The 27295-nt window shown below is 43.5% G+C and overlaps 1 protein-coding gene across 14 annotated transcripts in view; it reads left to right on the top strand.

Annotated features, from left to right (window-relative positions):
- PSD3 (pleckstrin and Sec7 domain containing 3) overlaps window positions 1-27295 on the top strand; it is a 429070-nt gene that overhangs the window by 244441 nt on the left and 157334 nt on the right. The window contains exon 10 of one of the 14 annotated variants that reach the window (XM_073218769.1): window positions 20907-22108. The exons of the other annotated variants lie outside the window; for them this stretch is intronic. Coding sequence (XP_073074870.1) covers window positions 20907-21023 — 117 coding nt within the window. The 3' untranslated portion in view covers window positions 21024-22108. Of the gene's footprint in view, window positions 1-20906; window positions 22109-27295 lie in introns of those variants that run through there. 14 annotated transcript variants of the gene reach the window in all.

The following is a 27295-nucleotide window of genomic DNA, read 5'->3' as shown; positions in this document are numbered from 1 at the left end:
TGCCCTTCTCCCAGTCTCACAATGTTAAGATTTTTAAAATCAAGAGAAGATAGCTTTTAATCTTTCTCACCTATAAGTAAAAAAGAATTTATAAGCAAGTTCTCTTTGTCACAAATTGAGTAGAAGGTGCCAGAGCCAGGAAGGTATGCTAAGGATTTTTACAGGGGAGCATTTACTCAGAAAGCGGGAAATCAGATTCAAGTAGGTCAGAGTTAAAAGCAAAACCCGTGGTATGAGATTAGTTCTGCCTGCCTTTTTCAATGATATCGTGGCTATAAAATTAGAAAAAGCATAATGGGCTAAAGCATGATCTCCACACTGGGAAGAAAAGTTCAGGGACAGACTTTTCCCCCTGCAGACCTCTATGTGCAAGACTGATTTATAATCTTAAATGGATCATAAAGTCATAGACTTTTTGGGTAATGCAGTGTATTGAAAAGGACAATTGTAATACCTGGTTCACTTGGTAGTTTGGTCACTTCCCAACAGTGAGCCTTCATATCATTTGTGCCCTGACTGTGGCTGTATGTCAGAGTCATCTGGGAAAATTAGAAAGACAACACAAAGCGAACAAAGAAGTGCCAGCCTCCTGGCAGACAGCGCTGGTGAGAACTGATCTGGGATGGGACTGGCACTGTGTCCGAAGCCCCAAGGTGACCACAGTCAGCAGCTAAACCACCAAATCTGCCGCCTCCCTGGCACCTCTCAAGTTCCAATGATCTGTAGTTCTGAGGTTTTTAAATGTCCCCTGGTCACCTGCTCACTCAGAAAAATCATTCCTTGGTATTTGAAAACATCTTATCTTTTTTTTTTAATCCCTCCTTCAAATTTAAATGATAACCTTGCCGGATAAAGTATTCTTGGCACTTCTGCTTCATTGCATGAAATGTATCATGCCACTCTCTTCTAGCCTGTAAGGTTTCTGCTGAAAAGTCTGATGATAACCTGAAGGGTTTTCCTTTGTATGTGATCTTATTTCTCTCTCTGGCTGCTTTTAATAGTCTGTCCTTATCCTTGATCTTTGCCATTTTAATTATTATATGTCTTGGTGTTGTCCTCCTGGGGTCCCTTGTGTGGGAAATCTGTGCACCTCCATGACCTGAGAGACTATCTACTTCTCCAGATTGGGGAATTTTTCAGCAGTTACTTCCTCAGAGACACTTTCTATCTCTGAAAACGTCTTATCTTTATGTTACTGTTCATTTGAAAGAATGCTCATTACCATCAGAAATCTGAGACTCTTAAAAAGTTCTTTCCTGATAAGCAGCCAAATTTGCCTTTGGGGAAACAGATAATGAATCTAATTCCTTATTTATTTGAGGACCTTTCTGATATTTGAAGATTACTTTTATGATTCAGCCAAGTTCTCTCTGAAGGCAGGACACTCCAGATGGGACAGCCGGGGTCGCCATCACCTGCGTGGTGTGTGTTCTGAGTGGAGAACACAACGTTGATCAGGGAAGGAATCCTGGGGGTTTGGTGATTGTCCTCCTCTCAAACCCTTCCCAAGCATAGCATTACTAAAAGTCCCTAGTTGAAGTAAACTTTTACTGATACTCAGTGGTCTACAGATATATCTGCTGATAAATACAGTAGGTGATACAGTTCCTAGCATTTTTTAATTCTTTTTATGTACCAGGTATGGTTCTAATATTTAAACACATTTGATTCTTGCAGTAACCCTGTGAGGTAGGGACTGTGATTTATCTTCATTTTAGAGGTAAAAAGAAGAAACAAGCCAAGGACATGGCAGGAAAATATCTTCCCTCTGATTTCAGTCAGTGTCAGGGCTCAGCTGTGAGTCTTAGATGGGAGCTGACTGCAGAAGCTGTAATCCTGTGGCCTTCAGCAGAGGTCCCCCCATCTTCTCTGCAAGAATGTTGGGTTCTGAGTATCTTACCACATCCAAGTCCTTGTGATTCTATGTAAATTAATAATCATACATTTAGCTAATCAATTTAACATAGTGTTTTCAAATAAAATGATCTTTAGCCCCTTTGGCTATTTTCTAAAGTAATAACAAAGCCAAGAGTTTTTCATTTTTCATTCACTTTATTATAAAGCACAAATACTATTACCCAAATTGCACAGGAAGTTAACCTTTTTATTTCACAGTAATACATATGTGTATGCATGCATACATATGTAAAATAAAGGAATGTAGAGTCTGTTCATTCATCCATCACCTAAAAGTCTGGAGTCTGCTCTAAGTCTTGCTGTGTAGCATGGAATTCTGGAGCTTTAGAGTTCCAGCCCTTGTGACTCATGAAGTCAGTTACCCTTAGTTTTTAAGTGTGGAAGTTGGGGGTTAAGAAGCCAAATGGAGGGTGTAAGGTTCATTCTTACACCTAAGTAGATAAACTAGATTATAGGCAACAATGTGCTCAAATTTGCTATAAATTACATGCTGTTTTAAGAAACCTCAAGTACTTCAGAAGCTACTTCCCAGAAAACCCATTTATATGCTAATTATGTTATTTGTATTTATTCATTAAGGTAGATTTTCAATGAATTCTGCTAGACAATCTTTGTTCAATTTGCTAGATAAATTTCCTAAAACAGAATTTTATTATTCAGAGGAGTGTTTCTTTAATTGATTTAAACAGAAAGTTTCTGACAGTATCATTGAAAAATCTTTTAAAGCACTTTGTTGGTATCCAGTAAGTATTGCTTTTTTCTAATTACTACTATGCTAACATTTCTCTTCCAACATACCACTTCTTTTGCAATGGTCTTAACTGGAGTCTTTCTTTGGCACAGCTCTAAAAACCACAATCACTCCACAACTGGGGGCCAGCAACATGAGGACCTGACCTTCGGGGTGATGGTGCAACGGCCCCATCAATCCTCATTTGTTAACACGTCTTCCTGGCTGATGAATGGGAAGTTGTGTTCTCAGTTTTACCAGCCTGAGAAATTTGTACTGATTCTAACTTATTTTATGAGTATTATTTCTAAATCCTTGCCTGATTCATTCTGGAAGCTTAAGCTTCCTGTGTAAGGCTTCCACATGCAAGGTCCCCAGGAAAAACCATGCGACAGGGAATAGAAGCATCTTAGAGAAAAACTTGTCTTGTCTACTTAACGTTCACTTGCAGTCCATTTGCCAGCTCAGCGTATTCTTCTGAACTAGTATTGTGAGCATCTCAGCCATAAGTGTGATTATGTATTCTGAGGCTTCGGTGGTCTTATGTAAATGTGCCAGTATTACCCTCAAAATATTGGCTTTTAGAGTATGAAGAAAAGCATAGTCTCTGTGAAGATCTGATTTTCCCTTTATCAGCAAAATTTTAAGTCTTCATCTCATATGAGGGCTGTTCCTTTTGCAGTACAGAAAGGCTTTTAATGATGCTGCTGTTTGGTGGAAGTTTTTTATTTCAACTTTAGGAGGAGTGACTCAACACCTTACAAAACATCAGGATGAGGAATCTTATCTTCTTCCTGTCTATTGACTTTCACAGTTACAGTCATGGATTCAGAGACTTACAGTGGGGGGGCTTGACATAGCGGTACTCTGTTTGATCCCCTCCTTCATGTATCTGTCGCTCCTCTGCCTCTGCACTCACTGGAGCCTCCTGAGAGTGGGGACTAGGTTTCCCTTGTTCAGCGTGTGTCCCCAGCGCCCAGGACTCATGCAGGTTTGTTGAGCAAATGAAGAACCCAGGAGTGGGGAGAGAAGAGACTTACCAGGATTACGTAGCCAGTATGTTGCAAAATCTGCCCTAGAAACTTCATCTTCTAACTACAAATTTTGTGCCTTTTTCATGATTTAAAAAAAAAAAAAAAGTTTGAGTTGGGAGTCTTATTTGAGGGCTTTAATCTGTATAAAAATAAGAATCATACAGAGTTTACATTCACTGGATGCTGTTTTCAGGCATATAAACTGAAATCCATATGTATAATTTATTTTCTGAAGGTATTTTTTATCCATACTTCTTATAGATGAAGAAACTTGAGCTTTGAAAGATTAATTTACAGGGTTATACAGAGTCAGAGCCAGGATTTAAATCTGTTTTTTCTGCTTCCTGGTTTAGTGATCTTCCCATCTTCGCCCTTTACACAGGTATCAGTGTTCGTCAGTATGAAGAATTATCCAGGCCCCTGAGTAGCAGAAAGTGACTGTTACTTTCATTCAGCCCGGTGTCTGTGTGTCGCAGGCCTTCATGTCTGTGGAGCTGGTTAAGTGGGTGCCAGCTCTTTCCCAGGCCCCCTCACTTGGTGACTGGTCTCAGCCCCCTGTGGGGTCCGGCTCAAGGGCCTTTCTGCTCCCTGATCTGTCTCCTGTTTTCCTGTAACTGGGCTTGGATGTCCTCATCTGGTCCACACGGTTTGCAGACCTCAGAGCTTTCCTGCTGAGTTGTGGATACCCTGAGATGGGACGGAATAAACTTAGTTGGAGATTAATCCCTGCTGGAAGAGAGAGCCTGCCATTTTGACTTTTATTAAGGAGAGTGAGAGGAGCGATGACAACCTGGGAAATGAGTAGAAGCCCCTGTACCGGGTCCATTGGTCCCTGCTCTGGGAAAGCGGTCGGCCGCCTTGGGTCCACCAGGGGACATCTGTCCAGGCTCTGTTGGACTAGCGTCTTGCCACTCAGGATTATCTCGTGTATGGTGTGTAAACCTGTCTGCCCCCCACTTTTTGGCAGAAGTCACACATGGAGCAACACCACGGTGTCCTGTGTGCAGAGATGGCGCTTTCGTGAGAGGAGGGCATCCTGCAGCAACGCACGCTGGTACCTGGCGGTCTGCAGATCCTGCTGCGTCACTGCTCTGTTCATCAGTTCTGTTTTGCAACTGTGGACATTCCAATGTTTATTTCTTCTGGAAAGATATGTTAGAAACCTAACCTACAATTTTTTAAGAGAACTTTCCATTTTTTCCATAACAGTTTACATATGCTTTACCTGGTACCAACTCCTTGCAATCTTTTTGTATAAAATGCCCATTTAGCCAAAGGTGCTGAGAGACTCAGAGGTGATTCTGTAACTTTGTTCTTCTGTTCTCTCTCTGTTTTTAAAGAATACTAATTAGATACTATAATCAATTGTTCTCTACGAAAATATGGTCTACACTGAATCTTCCATTATGTTCTTTTTTTTTTTTTTTTCTATATTGGCTGAAGAGAAGGGCCGGATATTGGGTGTATTGGCAAGAAAAGGCATTTAATTCTGGCCATCTTTTGTTTTCTTTCTCTTGACTTCCAGTAATGGAGCTGGTGATAGGCAGCCTGCAAAGATGGTCACCCATAGTCCCTCCTGTCCCTGTGTGCTCATGCTGTCCACCCATCGAGAGGGTGGCCGTCCTCCCCTCCCCTGTCAGCCTGGGCTGGCCTGGTGTGATGCAGTGTGGCAGGAGTGGTGCTGTGGCAGTCACAGACCCTGCAAAGGGCAGCCTGCAAGCCTCCACGTGAGGAGGGGAGTCCTGGTACACTCCTGGAGAGGGGAGGCTGTGGGGCAGGGGCCCGCAGCCCCACTGTGCCGGGAGGACCCTCAATGCCGCAGCCCCAGCGAGCCAGCCCACCTCCTGTGGAGCCGAGCAGAAGTCCTCTCTGAGATGTGCCCCAGCTGCATGTCCACAGACTCCTGAGCAAATAAAAGAATAGGTGCTGCAAGCCGCGGACTGTGGGGACAGCTTGTTGCAGGGCAATAGGTAACTGAGACAGGATCTTCATCTTTCTTATCTGGGGCTGTTTGTCCAGTATGTCCATGACCCTGGATTCCCAGGAGACCTACTAACTGACCAGTATTTCATTTGTTTAAAAAAATTTGATAAACAGAGCTGTTTTTCATTTTGTTCTGTACTAGCTTTATATTTGTCCTCACTTAGAGCAGTTTCTGTGTCTCCTGAAATGCCCCTGAGGGGTAGTTTCTCTGGGACACATTGTGACACCAACGACTTATAATTGTTAATGGAAGACAAAAATCACTCCTCTCTTGCAAAGAAAAACAGTGAAAAAGGAGGAGAACTTATTTTCTCTAAAGAGGACTCCCTGTGACCAGATTGGGCCATGCTCCCCTCTCGGACACCGTGAGTAGCTGAGCCTGCCACTCACCGGTGAGCGGAAAACAGTGCAGAAGGATCTGGATTAGAGAACAAAGCAGAGGCCGGGATAATCCAGGGAGAGTTTGCAGTGTATGTTTTCCATTCAAATTATAAGTGTTTCCAGGAAAACTTAGAAGATAGTTGTATATTTTTATTTTAAAACTTCTGGAAGGATCTGAAACGATTTTTACAAGTATGACTTTTAATTTCCTGAGTAGAATGAATGCGTGTTTTGAGGTCCTTGTATCAGCTTCTATAAGCAATTTCCTTTGAAAAGCTCAAGGTGGTGTGTTTCTCATTTTGTTGTCATTTTCTTGTCCTTTAATTATTCATTGTTTTTCTTGTTGTCCTTCTGCAAATCTGTTCCTTTCCTAAAACTCTCAAGCAGTTGATTAGAAAGAATTACTAGGTTCATGTTTTATCCAGGGCAGTAAACTTTAAGTGTCAAATTCCAGGAGAGGCTGGGTTTAAAGGCTCTAAGCTGCCTTTCTTAATCAACAGAATCATACCAAGCCCATATTAATGACTCGTTTACTGTTTCCCATACTTCCAGGCATTATTTATTTAGTAACATTGGTTCCATGAATCACTAGTTATAATGAATGTGTGATAAAGAGGGTTTATTGTCTGGGGAAGAATTTTCTAGAGGCCAGTGGGGAACAGTTTTTAGGAGCTAATTCTCTTTCCTTAGTGTTACTTAAAAATTCATACTATTTTCAACCATATCTACATCCATGTGACTTTCTACTCGGTCACCATCTCACCAGCCCTCACATGTTTTATCAGGTTATTTATGTATTTTTTCAATATCTTCAAGCATATTTCAAGTGTGTGCATCTGGTCTTTCAGTTATATTTTATATTTCTGAAAAGCTGTGCATACATACATCCTCTGAACCTCCAAGACAGTGGTTCCCACTGGATGGTTGGCAACGTTCAGAAGCAGTTTGGCTGTTACTGCGTGAGGTGGGTGGTCAGTGCTGTTCACGTTTACTGGACAGACGCCAGGGCGCAGGCAAGCGTGTGGTGCATGGCAATTGCACATGGGCCGATCGAGAAGCACTTCCTGAGTGGGTGGATGAGGATCAGTGAGTATGACCATGGACATACTGTCTCTTCTTTCTCTTTCTTCAGAGGTGCTGAGTGTAGGCTTTGTGTAAGATCACATTGCTAGTTCAGGCAGAGCCATCCATGGTCTTCTTGTCAATGTGGATATGTAAAAAAGGCTTTTTGCATTTCATCCACACAGTGACAGAGATTAAAACTAGGTAATTTTTTAGTGATAATGTGGTGGGGGGTGATTATATTGGAGAGTACTTCCCATTCATCAGCCAGGAAGACGTGTTAACAAATGAGGATTGATGGGGCCGTTGCACCATCACCCCGAAGGTCAGGTCCTCATGTTGCTGGCCCCCAGTTGTGGAGTGATTGTGGTTTTTAGAGCTGTGCCAAAGAAAGACTCCAGTTAAGACCATTGCAAAAGAAGTGGTATGTTGGAAGAGAAATGTTAGCATAGTAGTAATTAGAAAAAAGCAATACTTAATGTATTTCTTACTTTTGAAAGTCAAGAACTGGTGTTCCAGGTGATGCCCTGTTTTAGTAAAGGGAAAGCTTTTTCACTTTATGATGCTTTCTTTTCTAGTTTCCATGGAGTTCAGGCTTTGCTGTGTTAATGAAAAAGGAAGTAAGTGAATGTGATAAATAATGTGGGTGGAAACATTGTTAATGCATTGTGGCATTATTACTAGGGAAAGTTGAATCAGTAGCTTCCTCAGTACGAAGGCTTTACCAGGGTTTATTTCCCCCTTCTGTGCAGTAGGCTAGAGACAGGGTCCTGAAATATTTCCCCCAGACTGGCATTTACAGTGTTTCATAATGTCCTCATTTCATTCATGGCCCAGAGTTATGTGTGAGTTGTTTTTAGAAGAACATTGTTTAAATGTAACATATGAGACGGATGCTAGCTAGCTTTTCTTAATACACAGTTACTAGAAATTGCCCAGGTAAAATCCAGACCTTTTCTGATCCACCTAGAAAATTGCCTCCTTTTTTGTGCTGGGAGCTTTGGCTTGTCATTGTGCACTATGTGTCTTGAGTGTGGCGCCGTGGTGTCAGGGGCGTGGTGTGAGTCTAGGCCCACACCTCCTGAGGTGACGCCTGGTGAGACAGTCCCGAAGGAGGGGCTGCTTGTGGGTGTTGACTCTGGATGTTAGGAACTGCTGTGAATTAAAGGAGCCAATTAAAGAAGGGACAACAAAAAGGAAATCAGAACCAGTTTGAGCTGTTGCCATAGCTCATTGCTTAAGCTTTTCAGGTTGACCGGTAATTTGAGAATTTACAGGATCGTGGATTCTGAGGGGAGTCCAGTTCAGATATCTGCTGATGAGCATAGGAAGTTTGTCAGAGCCCCAAACGGAAAAAAATTAGAGACTTAAGTGTCATACAGTTGATGAAATCTGTATTTAAAATTGTTTATTCGTCTCTTTGTTCAATGGTTGTATTTTGAAATTACTGTTGCTTTTCTTTGGATGGGAAAAGGGTAGGAAGAATCAAAGTTGTCAGTCAGTGTTTTAAACATGCATTTTGAACAGGCATTTGGTATACAGAGAAAATACACAGCCACAAGGAATTTATTTTCTAAATTGAGAGTTAGAACTGACACTTTACATACGCGTACCTCTTGCTCTTCTTTGGATGGGATATGGCAGCTGGAGGGGATTAAAGGCCCCCCCTGCCCGGGTTCTGCCAATCCTGCAGCCTCAGCCCTCTTCCACCCTCTCTCTGTTCTGAACTCTAGACCACTGAACATCCTTCCATTTCTAAATACTTTCTACTCTTCCCTGCAGGGCTTTGTCCAGGCCTTTCCCTCTGCCCCCAAGCCCTCCTCCCTGTTTTTCAACCGGCTAACTCACACTCTTTGTCCACGTCTCCCCTTACATGTACCTTCCTCCCAGAAGCTGGCTCTATCGTTGAAGTCCAAGCTAAGTTGTTAGGGTGCAGGCTTCCGAGGCTTCCCCAGAGAACAAACTACACAGGCATAGAGATGTAAATTCAAGCAAAGTCTTTATTCAGCCAACTAGTTGGGGTCCAAGTCAGCCCGATGCAGCGGGTCTCAACAAGGACCCCGAGCACTCAGAGCCAAGGGTTTATATAGCAATTTCAAAGCACTTAACTCATAGCAATTTTCTATAACTATACATTATTCTTGCAAGACATATATCCTGGGGTTAAGCAAGGGCAGGGTAAGACTACTCCTCAATGGTTAGGGAGGTTCTGCACGATAAGCTTGGTATGTAAGATTTACTGACCAAGGTTAGCTGACCAAGGGTCACAGCTGCCCACCACCCGGTGCTCATGATTAACTTGTTTTTCAAGGCCTTACCCAGTTCCAGTTTTTCTTTCTAAGTCACATACTCAGAAAATGGCTTCTAGGCCTTTAAGATGGCTATGCTTATGCTAACCTATTTCTATTCTTACAAAGTGTCCTCTCTAGGTTCATCTCAGCGTCTGGCCAGTGCTGACTGCAAGGTTTGCACTGGACTCTGAGTTAGAAGGCAGCAACCGAGCTGTTGTGTTCATTGGTGTATCCCCAGTGCCTCACACAGGGCTGGACACCTAGCCAGCTCTCAGTTACTCACTGAATACTTGGAATGAGTATTGAAGTGCCAAACTGTATGACCTGTATGAACTGGTGACCCTAGAGGTTGTTAGTAAAAACGGGGACTTGCCCTGAGTGATAGGTCTTTCACAGGGGGTCTGACACACACTCTCTCCTGCTCCTCGCCCCCCCCTCCCCCGTTCTGTTTTTCTCCTTTCCTTATAGTAACTCATTCATTCATCCAGCAAATACTTTTTGAGGGCCTAAAATGTATCAACATTAGTCTAGGTGCTGAAGATGTAACAGTGATAAATCCTTGCCCTTATGGAATTTACATTCTAATGGACTAAAGGGATAAAAATCAGTAAAATTTTAATTTTTATTATTTAAAGATAAAAATCAGTAAAATTTTTATTTTTATTATTTAAAGATAAAAATCAGTAAAATTTTTATTTTTATTATTTAAAAATAAAAATATGAGTATAGAAATTAGCAGGCTGGTACGGCCATGGGAGACCAACTTGATGGGTGGGGTGTGTTGCAAAGTTGGACTTTGAGTGGTTCCCCTTAAAAGAGTAGCTTTACTTTGCAGAATAGGTAGTGGAGAAGTACAAACAGCTTTTGAGCAAAGGAGCTTCTAGTCTGTTATTACTATGCAGAAAATGAAAGTAAAAAGGCCACTTTACACAAGATTGCCAGAATAGGGGTAAGGATCCCCAGCGTGGAATAGGGTGGTGACCAGAAGGTAAAGATGAATAGAAGAGACACTGTGTATGTGTGTTTATTTTTAATTCAGCAACATAGTTTCTCAAGAAAATTTCCTGGGTGGTGGACTGTCTGGATACAAGGAGATGAGGAGTGGAGATCTATACAGGGGAGCCCAGAGCTGCAGTCGGAACGCTGAGGACAGGCCAGTCATTTTGGGTGGAATCAAGATGCATCGCATGAGCTGAACCTGAGACTCCATCAGACTCTGGTTCATTTACTTGATGTTTTTTAAGCCCCCCTCTTTATCATGCTCTGGAGGTCATAAAGGTGCACAGGACAGAGGGGCTCTGCTGAGGCTTACATGCTACTGGACACCCAGATGAGAGCATAGATACTAGTCAGTGTTTGGAAATCTGTAACAAATGTAACTTGAAGTCATGAGATGGATGGGGCTTGGGGTCTAGGTAGCAGATAATCTTGCAGTTTATTTAAATTTTTTATCTAGGGTTTGATGTAATAATACAATGATTGTAATCAGTTGCATAGCAACTGACATCAAAATAAACAAAGAGATAAGAGAAAATCAGGGAATCAGTGTGGATCTTTTAACCAGTTACATTCCTTTTCTGCATGTGGGAGAAAAAAGACATTTTTTTGTCTTTAAATTCTAAGCTGTCATTTTATTAAAGTTCAGTAACTTCATGTCTTTGCCTGCTTATTACTTGGCAATATCTCACTAGCTCATCCATGTCAGTTTAGGCTGGTCTCCAACAAATGCATGAAAGAAAGGCCAGTATTCCAGATGATTTTGAACAGATCGAGCACACGAGTGCCTTTCTGGGTGCAGGGAGATGGTCGACCAGTAAGGAGAGCCCCAAGTCAGGCTTCCCTGCCGTCCTTTCCATCACAGCCATGAGCTGGGAGGCTGGTGCCTGGGCTCGGAGAGGAGGATGGCTGGCATGGATTCTGCTGCTATCTCGAGCTGTTTTCTTCGTCCCCAAGAACAGCACTCACAGTGGGTGTGGAGGTGGGCGGGACGTGAAGTGGCGGTTTGCATCGCATCGCCTGGCTGCCTGGCTACAGCTTGACATTTCTTCCTTGTTTCCTTCTCTTTGCGTCACTGCTACTGGTGCCACTAATTTTACTTCCCCCTCCACCCTTGTTCTCTGGGAGTAGCAGCCCATTTGTGTTGGGCCTGTGACAGCATCTCAGTCAGCAACCCAGGGTACGTGTCATCCATCTCGTGTTATTCCTGGGCTAGTGCCCGAGGTACTCATGAAAGAGAGAGACCCTCTCACTGGATAGCCTGCTTTTTCTCTGGCCATCTTTCACTTGGGACATATCCTAAATGGATGTACACTAGGCACCCCAATTACCAAAAGGAGTGGGAGATGGGACATAAGGTAGGAGGGCGCTAGAAAGGGGGCCAGCCCTATTGCCTCAAGATTCAAAAGCTAGACTCCTCTAAGGAAGTGTAGAGGATTTTTACCCCCATAGGACAAAGTGTGATTGAGGGACCCAGTTTTCCTTTTTTCAGATTCCAACTAAGAAAATCTGTAATATTAGTTTCTTCTGAGCCCTGATCTTACTCCCGTCTCTTCCTCTATCTATTTCTGTCTCTTATTCTTTTGTAGCCTCTCAAAGCTGACAGTTTTCTAAGTTTCCTAAAGAAGAAAGGGTTCTTGGGGTTTGTGCTGAGTTCAATGTTAAAGGATGTTTAGGAGTGGGGGGATGTTTAGGGGGGTCACAGGAGGCTTATTCTAGACATGGATTAAAAAGAAATAACCTGACTGGCAGCCAATAAAAAGAGCGTGCTTTCTACACCAAAAGCTCAAGTAAAAGGATATCTGGCAGAAAAGAACTAGCATTTTAGGATTTGCTCAATTATCTCCTACATGGGAGAATTCAGTTCACTTTATGGCCTACATTTAAAAAAAATAAGTTTTGGTGTTTCTCCCCGTGACTGGTAACTGTCCCAGCCCACCGGCAGCCCCAGATTTCCCGGTGTCCCTGCCTGGTGCTTAGTACTGCTCTTTGTCCATTGACTGTCCTCTGTGTCCAGGAGCTCATGCCTCCCATCGTGAGTCCCCTCGTCCCTTATCTTACCCATGCATTCATTTATTCCTAGCTCCATTTATTCATATGTTTGATTGTCTAGAATCATTTGTTAAACGGTGTTTACCTTTCTCACATTAACCACTACATGTCCATTGACTTGTATGCCCTTCACCCCTGAAAGAATTATAAAGAGATTTCTAGCCTTAATATTCCTGCTGCTCGGCTGCCTCCTTTTTCTTCTTCAGGCGATAGACACCATGATTACTAAGCCCCCTCCACTGCCCTGATGCCAGGATCTCCCCCTCACATGATCCTTCACCCTCACCTGCATAGATGTGACCCAAACCCAAGGCTTGTATTTTTTTCTTCTTCTTAGTCTGTCTGTTTTTTTTTTGTGTCTACTGTCATTCACTTCTAAGGGAATAATTTTGGTGTAAATCTCTAAGTTTATAGGCCTTTACTTGTATCAATGTGGCTGTGACAGCAGCTCATGGCTTCCCGGGGGATTCCTATGTGTGTGAATACAGAAGCTACCTCTCAAATTAATTTCTGCTCCAGGGAACACGAGATTCAAAATCAATAAATGGTGACTGTGTGTGGGAGAATCAACTCTTCTTTAGAAATTAAGTCAGAAGAAAAAACGTGGTCTTAAAATATATTAATTTCTATGTACTTGTCTTTCAGATGATTGTTGACTGATAAAGGGCTACTGTGCTTTGCTCTGTTTATACCTACAAATTCCATTATTTCATAAATGATACAGCACCATGGCTGTCCTCTTTGGGCTGTACTGTATGTGTGGCACTGGGAGAAATGGTGCTGAAGATGCAGAAAGGACAGGAGTTCTTTCCTTCCCTTGAGAACTCTGTGTTTAGGTGTATATGTGTGTGCTTTTTGCACTTGAGAAGTGATGAAATAGAAAGGGAACTTGGTCACAGGTCTCCTTATATTTCTCTGAGGGTGCTGCCTGGTGCTGGGCATTTAAGAGACCTTCAGTAGAGAAATGCCTGTGCAACTAATTTGGATTGCATTAAAACAGCTGCCTGCAGGTCCTGTTAATAACTTGCAGTAAAATGAGGGGGTGCACTGGATGATGAAAGCCAAACCAAAAGAAAAATTACATCCATATATGCACAAAGGCATTTGAGGTGTTTGTGCGACAGCTCATCCCTGAGTGTTACTTAAGGGACTTAGCTTTCTCTGAAGATGAATAACAATAATATTGATGATTATGTCTAGTCTCTTCAGAGGAGCTGGCACATTGGGGTAATTTACAGCCACATACCTTTTCCTCACACCAGAGTTCACGCACAGCCAGAGGAAGAAATACTGTGGACCATTCCTGAGAGGCACAAGTTTGACTATGTTAACTCAGTGCAGCAGGTTTTTCCCTGCATCCTTTTGCCCATTTGCATGTTTGTGCTACGGAAACATTTTAAAGGCATGAGTTCTGATGTGTGCCCTGCATCTTACAGTTTTAAGTAGGGAAACAAAGCTGGTAATGTGTACACAACAACTAGCAAAGGACATAAGCCATTCTGTAATGGCTCCAAAGCATGGGGTGCACGTAATAGGTGCCCCAAGAGTTCAGAAAATGAGAGCTTAGCAGGTGTATCTGCTCCAGGGAAGCTTGAGGGGGGTGATGGCATTTGAATGGGCCCTCCAGATGGATGGGCCTTAGATGGAAAGGGTGCCCGGGGTGTGGGGTGGGCAATAGCAGGATTGGTGGGGAGGGAGCCTGGCGTTAGGTTTGATGATAGTGAAGCCGGCTGCCCAGGTGTGGCTGTCCTGCGAGCACGTGGTGGTGCTGGCTGGGGACCCTGGAGGAGGCATGTGCCTTCCTGGTCTGTCTGTGTTTGCTGCTGCCTTCTGCAAGGCTTCAGGCTTGTGTGGGTCACTTATTACCCAGCTGAAGCGAAGCTTTTCACAAGGCCACCCAGGGAAGAGCAATTGTAGGCAATCAGTTGCCACTAGTGGTTTTACGTGCTGGAAAGAAGACATGGGAGAATGTGCACATGTTTAGATTCTGGTTTAACTTTTTATTGTATTTGTCAGCTCTGTAAAGTTGTCCAAGCAAAGGAAGGGTGAGTGTCACTTCTTTAAAAGTGGAAACAGCCTGCTCCTTGTCAAATTAGGGGGATCTCTAAGAGTCTGCCACATAGTTCATAGTCCCACTGATGGTACTCCCACATCCTTGTGGGTAGCAATGTTAAAATTTCTTAAATGTTCTTTGATCTTCCACCCACTGATCTAGTAGACATTTAAGTTCAGTGCTACAGCTGGGAGAGAGGGGAGTTGAAATATAATTTGTACTGTTAAAAAAAAAAGCCTCAGAAATCACCATCTCTATGTCTGCACTACTTTAGAAATTATAACAATAAGTCAGCTTCCATTTTAGAAAGTTTTGTTAGTCATCACACGTTAAATTACATGGTGTTACTATTTGCGACCCACTGAAAGTGGTTTTCCCTGCAGTGGGAACAATATGTGTGCAGCCAGTGGTTGACTTGTAGGCTTTTTCCAAGCTGTCTTTTAATTACAACAGTATTTTGAACATTCAGAGGTTAAGTAAATACTGATTGTGATTCTGTATGGGCTGCATTTTACTGGGTGAACAAGTATGACGAGTCTTTATCTAGGGAACTGCTTAGTAAATAGTAACCGTGGTAATTGAGTGGCTCCCTCCTGCTCTGTGTTAAAACAGGACACATTTTCTGGCATGATCCTCTGTCGATGTGGTGTTGATTCCCGGAGCAGGAGCCAAGAGACCCAGGCCCTGTCACTGCTCCTTCCTCATGTAGAAAATGTGACGTTGCATTTTCATCTCCCTAAATGTCAGCCTTTTAACATATAGGGTTTTTGTGTTCCTAGCCATGCTACAGAACTTCAGGGACTATGACAGTGTAAGTACCAGGGCCCTTGGTCTCCAGTGGCTCAAGTATGAGGTCCTGGCCTCCCAGGGTGCAGTTAGTTCATCCCAGTGGACATTTGGAGGCGCCTCTTGAAATGGATCTTATATAAATCAGTGCTACCACCTCCTCTCCACCCACCTTTGGAGCCTCTGTTAGAACTTCGACAGATTTCATTCAGAAGTAATCGATTCTTAAAAGGAAATCATTACAGTTACTTGAGAAAATCATATCAGAATTGGAAACACCTTGCCAGAGTGTTCTGGTGGGGGTGTCCTGCCTGTCAGATGGCAATGGTACTATTCACTGGGGCTCTAGAGGCAAGAGGGGAGCTCTCAGGAACATGGAGGAGACAAAGCCTTCTTCCCCCCAGAAAACTCTTCGTCCACGTTGTCTGATGAGGCTTACTTATCCATATGCATAGTTCTATCTTCATGTCTTTTTAAATAAAGGCTCATTTTGGTTTCCCAAAATTCTGGGGAGGAATGACATAAGTAGGAAATATTAAAACCTTTAAAACTTCACCTCTAATGATAAATCATTGTTTTTGAAACTGACCTTTGAACCTTCTTTGCCTGTCCTGAAGACCGGGCTATTGTGACTCTGTGTGTCTGAAGTGATTCCCTGAGTGCAGGGGGGCACAGTAGGCCACCTGCAGAGCATGTGCCATGGGCCTGGGCAGGGAGGAGCCCGTTGCCCTGCACACTGGATTCTTCTTTGAGTTTTCCAGGCAGATGCAATGTGTGCTCTTTAAGAATCTTTCACTTTACCTTTTTTTGTTGTTGTTGTTAGTTTGCATATAGTATTTTATATTTCTATCCCAATTGAGATACTTTTTGCCAATTATAAGTAGGTGTAGACACATCTAATTCCAGGTAGTTTGAGGATATGGATACAGTTTTTTTTTTTCAAGTGTTGTTTCCTACGTTACTTGTCCTTTACTGAACAAAATTGTTCTATTTTTCTGATGTTTTATTAAAACATACTGTCAGTTCAAAGGGTCTTCTCAAGAGGCTTATAGAATAAAACTGTGCCAAAATATGTGCTCCAGCAAACCACTGATGTCAGGTAGGAACTTGCCTCTGGCTTTACTCTACTTTAACACCCAGCCAACAAACAGGGCCCCCTTTTTTGTTTCCAATGCCACCTCTCCTAGCATGTTGGGTTTTCTGTCCTGCCCCTGGCTTGCAGAGACCATCTCCGTAGATTTTCTCTGCACACACAAGCTCTGCCATACTGGTTTGGCAGCCATCCGTAGCGGGGTGGGGCAGCATGCGGCAGTTGATAAGTTTTTCTCCTTCACCCTCTTGGGTATTAAAGACAAGAAAACTTACATAACTTTGCTTTCCTATGTTTCAAAGAGGTAAATATAATACATAAACCACTGCACAGAAGAGATATGATCTGTGTTTTTAATCCTACATGTCAGTATCTAGTTTATGGCATGCAAAATGCCTTCTTAACCTTTCCCTCAAAAATCTTTGGCAAAAAAATATAAAATATTGTTTTGTTATACACAGATATACTGTATTCCTGAAAAGCTATTTGGTTAAAAAAACCTACCTGACCATGAAATAGTAGAGGTAGGCAATTTTAAGAATAAAAGTAAAATATCCCAGAACAGGCAAGTCAGTCTCTCTTGGGGTTGGAGGCATCCGTGGGCAAAACGCACCACCTCAGCAAAGGGTGGCCTCCTTGACCTGGTAGTGATCCAGCAGGCTGGGCCTCTGTGGGGGCTGGACAGGAGGTTCAGCTAAAAGAGTTCTTGGGCCAAACGACTTTTAAAGTCTTGCTCAGATGAGATTCTGTGGTGTACATTTTCTTAGGGTTTAATGCAGGTATCTGCTGGTCTAAAGCAAGATGACTTGTGCCGTGGGATAAAGAGGGTGCCTTGGGGATGTCTTCAGCTTCTATCCATGCTGTATATGTGACTTGAGAAGATTCTTTTTCTTTGGAGGCCTCTAACAGTGGAATAAGGTGAAAGTCGGGATTTGGTAATTTCCTCAGGCCAGATAAGGAATTTCTGATTTTCAAAATTTTTGCAAGGAGTTTGTCTTTTAACAAATACCCAGGTACATCTGATCAAGAGGACTTCATACATGCAACACATGGAACTGTACTTCCACAGCCTTGATAGACGCATATCCCTCTTCCAAGGTGCCTTCTAGAAACTCGTTTACCAGCTACAGCAGGGCAGGGTGCTTCTCAAGCAGGCAGCGTGACTGTCGGGATTCACAGCCCCCTAATTCAGGCCTCTGTCTCCATGCCTCCTGGCGGCCTCGCTCTCCTGCCCTAGGATAACTGGTAGCACTGATCCTGATGCTTATTCTCACTGGAGCTCTGCCTCAGCTGCGCTGTGGGTCACAGATGTCTCTGACAGTCGGTGGAGTCAAGCTCTGTGACCTATGTTTTTGCACATTGTCTAGGCTTTTGTGCTAAACTCCGCTCTCCTCATTTGCCTCCTTTATTTTAACCTGCTTTCCTATTTTAGTTTTTTTTTTTCACCAAACCCCTTTAACTTTCAAGCCATTTTATCTCTAAATTAGAAAATTTTCCTGACTTCCCACTTTCTTCTGCCATCATTTCCTGTTTTTCTGTTCACACTATATTTCATCTCCTAAGGTCTTTTAGGGTTTTTACTTCAGATTGTGTGACATTTCAGGTCTTGGAAGAGCTTATGCTCAAGAACACAGCTGAGACATTAATACGAGCAGTAGTCATATCTTCCTTCTGTTAATATTTTTCTGATTATAAAACATTAAACATTTGTTATAGAAAATCTTTTAAGGTATTAAAAGTTTTCAATGTTGCTATAGCCCAGCAATAACTAATACTCAAACCTAGAGAACATTAAAGAATACCTCCTCCTAGTCCTTTCTCTCTCTCTGCAAGGCAAAATCATCCAGCCTCTCGGTAATCCCTGCCTCTGCCGGCCTCCTGGCGCGCACGGAAGCGGAGCGCACATGGGCAGCGAGCCAATGCTGCAAGTCTGCTCCTTCGGGCGGAGGGAGGTAATGGGAGCGCGTCATGGTGACACGGGCGGACGGAATGCTGCTCTATGATTCTACAGAAATGAACATGAGTGAACGGATGAAAGAAAGGTCAGAACGTGAGCTTAAAACGCTGCTGCCTACCCCGTACTCACGCGAGGGCGTCCTTTCAGGCCGCCAAGTTGTGGGTGCATGGGGCAGCAGCCGGGGCGCGGGCGGAGCGGCTCGTGTTGAAGGGGCATCAGGGCTTCCTGACCAGACGTGGAACAAACCCGCTCTCTACCAGGAACACGGGAATGAAGTGCCTTAAGTCTGGAGCAAAGTGGGAAGGGGTGCCTGAGGCCCAGAGACTGCCCGCGCAGATCCTCCTGCGCTGTCTGGGCAGTTAGTCGAACCCCATGGGGCCTCTGTGCTCTTGTATTTACCAGGTCTCGCCCTGGCTAACTTAGCACACGTAGGGGAGCTGAAGCAGGCCAGAGTTGCTGATATGGAGAGAATGACGGACTCGGCTTTAACTGATGTGTGCAGGCAGGCTGTATAGAAACAAGGCAAAGGAAATAATTTTTTAATCTTTATGACTTAACCAAAATGGCAGAAACTCATCAAAACCAGTATTGGTTTAGGGAAAAAGGGAAAAGAAATTATGTAAATAATTTACAGATACATAAGATGGATACTATATCAAATGAATTTAAACTGACCCCTTTCTGCAGCTTTGCTTCATGTTTGCTCTCGCAGTTGGAGTGAAGTATTTTTAGGCTCAAGTGAGAAGGTGGACACCATCACCCCACTCTGTCTCTGTGACAAACAGATGTAAATTGAGAGGTACTACTTTATAGGTAATGTATAGAATGAGAATTTCTTAGAATTCTGTATAGGAGGAAAACAGCCATTTTTAAACCATGTGTATGTTTTTAAGCCATTGACATGGAAAACAGTTTATAGAACTAGGATGGTTAATCAGATCATGTTATTCCCCTGCTTAAACTCCTTCATCCTGTAACTTCCCAGCACACTTAGAGAAATAGACTCCTTATCAAGGCCTATGACGCTCACCTGATCTGGCTCCTAACACCCCTTGTCCTACCCCCTGCCTCATCTCTTGCTTCCCAAGGTTCAGCCACACTGGTCTTCATGCTGCTGTGCAAATACCCCAATCTCATTCTGGCTCTTGGCCCTTGTACTGTTTTGCATACCTGGAATATTCTTCCTTCCATTAGCTCCTCCTTGCTAATGAAAGGCCTGCTCAAATATTGCATGTCAGAGAGGCATCTACCTTCTGCAGTGCCTGGAGAGGTAAACACTGTTATTTCCCTTGTGCTGTTGCATGGATTCCAGCCTGTAGGTTGGGGTAGGCCATCAGACACCGTGTGAGGTGAACTGAGGACGAGTCTGCACGTGATAACCCTGCTGTTCCTGCAGGAGTTTCATTATTCTGTGGCTTCTGGGGTAGGCGTTGAAATACCTTGAGTGCATGCCCAGAGGGTGCCAGCACCTCGATGTCAGGAGCTGCGTGGTTCTGCAGTGGCCCCAACCTGATGGTGGCCAGGGCAGCGGCTTTCTTGACAGTGCGGCTCTGCAGTGTGGCTTTGGGAGGGTTGACTGGGTGCGCAGCCTGGATGCTCGCTTTAGCCTCTCCAGCAGTCTGTAAACTGTGATAAGGCACAGCTGAACTATCTGAGCAGCTCTGTCCTCCGCGCATGCAGCCTAACAGCTGCTGGTGCCGTCACACCCTCTCCAGGGGCACCCTCCCGCCTGCCGCTGGCTCTGCTCTGTCATGTTCTTGGTGGCATTTAGGCCATATCCAGCTTGGTGACTGATGTGTTCGCTGTTCGTAGACAGGCTCTCTCACGAAACTCTGTGTTCTGGCAGGGCAGATACTTGTGTTTCTACCATGTGTCCCTCTGCACCGAGAGCAATGCCTGGCCCGTCACAGGGTCCAAGTAAATACTGGGTGAATGAGCTTGTGTGCCATGAAGCTGCCTAGAGAATTGAGATGGAAGCTGTAGACTGTTCTGGGATTCAGAAGGGCGGTATCACCAATAAGTGGTGTTTGTTGTGGGCTCCAGAAGAGCAGAGCCCTGTGTTTGCCATGCCTGCCATAAATTAATAGCATTGAGGCAGAGCCCTGGTGCCTGTGTTCATGAAACACTTTCAAGTGGTTTTCCTTTAAAAAAATTCTGTTAGTATTTAGCGTATGAGACTGAGTCTTAAGGCTTCAAGTCTTTATAAATAAATTGCATTTGGAAATTACTGTCAGTTTATGAGCTAGGTAATTTAGGGTTTGTAGCATGCTCACCTTCAGTAATTTGCAGTAGGTAACTCAGTGACAAAATTCCTTTTCTTAGAGTCCTAGAATTTGTAGATGGACTGTAAACAAATATATACACAGATACATTAATAAAGTAAATGTTCTAAAATATCTGTTTAATTGAGACCCATGCTTTTCAGAGTGCTGGTCGGTGGGTCATTAATCCAGCATGTGGTGGCCAGCACATCTCTCACTGACGTGGACTAGAAGAGAATTAAAAATACACAGGAAAGATAGTATCCCTCTGAAACCCCTGTTTCAGATAATTTATGTGTCCTGTATGTCCCAGGTCAGGATGAGCGTGGTACTTCTTAGTGAAGATGGAGTCAACACTGAAAAGCGTGCAGAGACAGCTGTGGTACAGCCCGCCCCTCACCCGCCCGGGCCCTACCCAGGGCGCCGCTGAGACAGACAGTGAGAGATGTGTCTGCAGGGAGCACTCAAGTTTGTGGAGCCCTGGGCCTGGAATGGCGTCTGAGGCTGTGTCCAGTGCTGCCCTGTATCCGGTTTGCGCTCGATGTTTCCCCACAGACTTTCGCTGCAACTCTGAGGAAACATCGCCTCCCTGTTTCACAAGTAGTGGAAAGGAGCTTCACTATGACTTCTGCAGGTGTTTTTGCATTGCATACATGTAAGGAGCAAGAATAAGTCTGAGGATTAAAGGGAGTCCCTCTAAATTAGACGTGATCCTTGCTTGGTCTCTTTCCCACTTGCCCCCTTCCCAGGGCAGCCGGGCGCCTCCTAGTGGTCAGCTATGGTCGTTACCAAACTCCCTGGCTCCTGGGCCAGGAGCAGGGGAGGTGGCGGTGCAAAGACCTCTGTCCTCTGCTGTCCTTGGAGTTCAGCTCTAGCCTAAACCCTCCGTGTCCCCCTCGGCCAATGAAAACTGAGACCAATGACCCTGCCATCTGTGGAGGGCAGGCTGGGATCAGTTTTCACTCAGCCTGCCTCATGACCCATCCTGTATTTCCCTTCTCACCCAGTACTCTGGTGAGGCTTGTGATTTTTCTCTCTCAGGTTCCACTGCCAGTGAGTCTCACGTCGTAACGAGCTCCCGTTAGCAGGCACAATGTACACGGGACTGCTGAGCTTGCGGACTCACGCCAGCCGCACCCCTCTGACCCTGGGAATGCCTGTCACCCTCTGCCTCGCTGCCTCCCCTGGCACCCAACAGTGGCATCCGCCTCAGTCCTCCTCTTTCTGTTTATGGGAGATAATTCATAAAAAAGTGCTGAGGACTCTCTACCTGAGTAGTCAGTGTGTCTGCTGTGGGGGGGCACCCACAAATCCTAGCGGCCCCTGCCCTGAAACTGTCAGGTGAACGTGGTCAGAAATCAGTTCTGCAGACATTGAGGATCTGTTCCCCATCCAGAAGAAGCTTCCGTGGACTGTGGTTCTCTGCAGGGGAGAGTCTCATACACTTGGCAGTGAGCAGAGCAATATGGCTGGTGGTTCTTTGAGTTAGAAAGGGAGACTAGGGGTAGGAGGGTGGGCTCTAAGGTGTTTTTTGAATCATTCCTTGCCTCTCTCCTAAAAATGAAATCCAAAAGCCAATTTAACTTAAATATATTTTATCTGAGCTCATTTATCAGCAAATTCTTTCCCAATAGGTAAGACTGCTGAGAGACCATATAATACTGAGAAGATCATCTAGCTTACATGGTATCAAGACAAAGGGAGTCAGGTGGATTGAATGTTTGATGTCCTCGAGCTAATACAGCTCGATGATGCCATTTCCCATGGGGATGTGTTTACATTGAACCACAAACCTTGGAGTCCCCAGCCGCCACTCCTGTACCCATCTCCATGCTAGTCAATTGCCAGTTGGACCAAAAATCTCTCCAAGCCCATTAGCTAAGGCTTCTCGCCTGGCCAGTGTGTGGCTGGGCAATGCCAGCTCTTGGGCTCCTTTGCAGGGCTTTCTTGGCTGACAAATAGCTGACAGTGAGTATTTCCTTAGATGCTGTAAGCGTTCAGTTAAGCTGAAGTGAATCCTTCTAGCTTGTTGTGCTGTCCTGTTTCTTTTTTTGAGCTAGCTATGTGATTATGTAATACATAGTTTAGTTATAACATATGGGAAATATGTATAAGCAAAATGAGAGAAAAAATTCTCTCCCAAGGACATTGTATAGAATAGCTTTGCACTGTGAATTCATTGAACAGCTTTGCTGTGTAGCAAACAACCCTGAAATCTCAGTGAGATTACTTGAAATCAAACCAGGTATTCACTTCCCATGACATGTTGGTGGCTGGGGGATGGCTGAGGCTGAGTTTGGCTGTGCTCCAAGTATCTCCTCATTTGGGGATGTGGCCTGAAGGGGTGGTCCCTCTGCAGGTCAGACCATTCTTGCAGTAGAAGGAAGACCAGGAGAGGCTGAGCCCAACTACATGATGCATTTAGTTTCCTCCTGAATGTGATGTGGATCACGTTCACTCACACTCTGTGGCCAGAGCACGTTATATGGCCATTGCCAACATCCACAGAGGGCCGTAGGAGGTGTCCTTGAGTGCATAAGAGGTACTTACGAAAACCTGTATACTTTATGATAGTTTTGGTCACAAACATACCCTTTCTCCACACATAGAACACACGTGTACACATTAACACAGCAGCCATATTCCTCCTCCCCATTTGTGGACACTCAGCCACTGTCCAGCAAGGTGCCATCTCCCTCCCCACAGAAGAGGCGTCCTAACACAGCCAGTGCTGCCTTCTTAGGATGTTTATGATGTAGCTATAAATGAACACATGGTTAAGTGGCTGTGCTCTGCTTTTTTCCAATTCATGTATTAAAAACATCTTTACGGACTAGTATGTATTTCAGTAGAACTTTAATGTTTGCACTGTATTTCATTATATATGCTAGAGTTACAGTTGGCCCTTGAGCAATATGTGGGCTGGATACCAACCACCAGCACAGTCAGAAATCCACATAAATCTTGACTCCCCATAAACTTAATGACCAGTAATCTCTACTGCTGACTAGAAGCCTTACCAACAACATAGTCAATTAACACATATTCTGTATTCTTACAATAAAGCAAGCTAGGGAAAAGAAAGTGTTTTTTCAAGTTGCCATAAATCTCCAGTTTTCCAATATATTTATTGAAAAAAATCCACATTTAAGTAGACCTATTCAGTTCAAACCCACGTTGTTCAAAAGCCAGCTGTCTTTAAGCAGTCCTCCATTAGTAGACATTTTGTTTTTAGTTTTTGCTATTTTTAAGCAGCTGTTGAAACATTTTTTCATATCCTCCATCCTTTCCTTAGGACTATCCAAGTCAAAAGATAATTTTTGGTGCTTTTTATTTGCATTACAAAATTGTCCTCCAGAGAGGCTATGCTGTACTATTTCTGGACCAGCTTGACAGGTGAAAGTAGTACCTCATTGTCTTTCATTTAGTGTTAATTTCATTATATTTATTTAACACTACTATTTCTTCATTTTTGAATTGCCTTTTTATTTTTTCCAATTTTTTAAATGGGTATTTTCATTTCTTTTCCAATTGATCTCTAAAATGTGTATTTTAGGATTTTTTTAAACCCTGTTTTTTTCATACCCAGCTTATTTTTTTTCTAGTTTGCCTTTTAACTGTGTGTATGTTATTTTTTAAGCTTTCAGTTTTTAATTCCTAAGCAGGGCAGAGACTATGACTAGTATATAAGGTGAAGGTAGAATAGGATGGAATGGGGAAGGGGAAGCATGGGCTGGGTAGGCGGGATGGAGATGGGATCTTGGAGAGCAGGCAGCTGCTCCTCTCACCTCCCTCCACACACAGCGTGGGCTTCTCCACTGCCAGGGGTTCATGCTCCTGGAGATGGCTTTCTCATAAAAGGGGACTCTCTGTGTATAGTCTGGTAAGGAAAACAGATGTTCCAATCAGGGCAGATGGTCCCTATTTCAGTGGCCGTAAAGTTGGTGTTTAAGGAAAAGACCGAAGCGTGTCTGTTCGGTCAGGATTTGGTACATTATGCTGTGGTTTTTGCCTTTTCATCTCTTTGGCATCTTTGTTTTACATCTTACCTGCCAGGAAGTTCCTTTTTGATGATCAACTGCTTTTTGAAGTCAGTGCCACAATTTTAAGAACAAACCAGTGAAGTTGCAGTATTTTCAGGGTTAAGTGCACTTTGATTAATGTGAAATTTGCTGCCAGTATACTTCAGGCCAAATTCTGAAAAGGGTTGGTTTGAGATTCACCTGCATTTATTGCTGTTCACATACTTCCCCAAATAATTTTCAGTCTCAGTGTTGTATATTCCCATTAGAAACACACATGATGAACTAGCAGAAAGAGAAATCAGGAAAACAATTCCATCCACAGCTGCATCAAAAAGAATAAAATATCTAGGAATGAACCTAACCAAGGAAGTGAAAGACCTGTACTCTGAAAACTACAAGACATTCGTGAGAGACATTAAAGAAGATACCAATAAATGGAAACACATCCCATACTCATGGATAAGAAGAATTAATATTGTGAAAATGGCCATTCTGCCTAAAGCAGTCTACAGATTCAGTGCAATTCCTATCAAAATACCAACAGCATTCTTCAATTAACTGGAGCAAATTGTTCTAAAATTCATATGGAACCACAAAAGACCCCAAATAGCTAAAGCAATCCTGAGAAGGAAGAATAAAGCAGGGGGGATCTCGCTTCCCAAATTCAAGCTCTACTACAAAGCCACACTAATCAAGACAATTTGGTACTGGCACAAGAACAGAACAATTGACCATGGAAGAAACTAGAGAGCCCAAATATAAAACCCAACCATATATGGTCAATTAATATACAATAAAGGAGCTATGGACATACAGTGGGGAAATGACAGCCTCTTCAATGACTGGTGTTGGCAAAACTGGACAGCTGCATGCAAGAGAATGAAACTGGATTATTGTCTAACCCCATACACAAAAGTAAATTTGAAATGGATCAAAGACCTGAATGTAAGTCATGAAACCATAAAACTCTTAGAAGAAAACACAGGCAAAAATCCCCTGAATATAAACATGAGCAACTTCTTCCTGAATGCATCTCCTCGAGCAAGGGAAACAAAAGCAAAAATGAACACATGGGACTACATCAAACTAAAAACCTTCTGCATGGCAAAGGACACCATCAACAGAACAAAAAGGCATCCTACCATATGGGAGAATATATTTGTAAATGACATATCCGACAAGGGGTTAACATCCAAAATATATGAAGAACTCACACGCCCCAACACCCAAAAAGCAAATAACCCAATTAAAAAATGGGCAGAGAATATGAGCAGACACTTCTCCAAAGAATAAATTCAGATGCCCAACAGGCACATGAAAAGGTGCTCCACATCACTAATCATCAGGGAAATGCAAATTAAAACCACAATGAGATACCACCTCATACCAGTTAGGATGGCCAGCATCAAAAAGACTAGGAACAACAAATGCTGGTGAGGATGCAGAGAAAGGAGAACCCTCCTACACTGCTGGTGGGAATGTAAGCTAGTTCAACCATTGTGGAAAGCAATATGGAGGTTCCTCATAAAACTAAAAATAGAAATACCATTTGATCCAGGAATCCCACTCCTTAGAATTTACCCAAAGAATATAAGTTCTTAGATTCAAAAAGACATATGCACCCCTATGTTTATCACAGCACTATTTACAATAGCCAAGATATGGAAGCAACCTAAGTGTCCCTCAATAGATGAATGGGTAAAGAAGAGGTGGTACATATACACAGTGGAATACTATTCAGCCATAAGAAAGAAACAGATCCTACCATCTGCAACAACATGGATGGAGCTGGAGGATACTATGCTCTGTGAAGTAAGCCAGGCGGAGAAAGACAAGTACCAAATGATTTCCCTCATTATGGAGTATAACAGCGAAGCAAAACAGAAGGAACAAAACAGCAGCAGACTCACAGACTCCCAGAAGGGACTAACAGTTACCAAAAGGGAGGGGTTGGGAAGGGGGGTGGGGAGGGAGGGAAAAGGGGATTGAGGGGTATTATGTTTAGTACACATGGTGTGGGGGGTCACGGGGAAGACAGTGTAGCACAGAGAAGGCAAACAGTGAATCTGTGCCATCTTGCTGCACTGATGGACAGTGACTGCATTGGGGTATGGGTGGGGACTTGTTAATATGGGTAAATGTAGTAACCACATTGTTTTTCATGTGAAACCTTCATAAGAGTGTATATCAACAATACCTTATTTAAAAAAAAAGAAAAAAGGAACAAGCTGTTGCTAGTTTAATTTTCACAAAGAACTCCTAAAGATTAGCACCTGGCCTTTTAGAAATAGTGTCCATTATACTCTAACCCCCACAGTCTTCTGGGGAAGTCATTTGTATATTGTTTATTTTAATGAAGAATCCCACTCCCGGGCATCCTCTGTGTGGGAGTGTGTTGTCTCTGGGTGAATATCTGCACCAACAAACATGGCACATTGTTGTCCGTTTCTTAAAAGTTCATGTAACCCCTCCTTGAAAAGTAAATGCCTGACCCCCTCGGAGTGCAAATAGTCTCGTGGTAACGGAGATAATGGGAACACACTTGGCCTGGACCCTTACGAAGCCTGATTGAGCTCTGTTAGCAGCCGTGGGGGGACCGGCCCCTCACTGTGACCGGGTGAACCCCCTGAGCTGGGCGGGAAGGTGCCACATCCCAGCCAGGGGGTCATTCTCCACG

This window comes from Manis javanica, chromosome 12 (assembly GCF_040802235.1).
Source record: "Manis javanica isolate MJ-LG chromosome 12, MJ_LKY, whole genome shotgun sequence".
Classification (NCBI taxonomy): Eukaryota; Metazoa; Chordata; class Mammalia; order Pholidota; family Manidae; genus Manis; species Manis javanica.
This window is presented reverse-complemented; position numbering and strand designations above follow the sequence as displayed.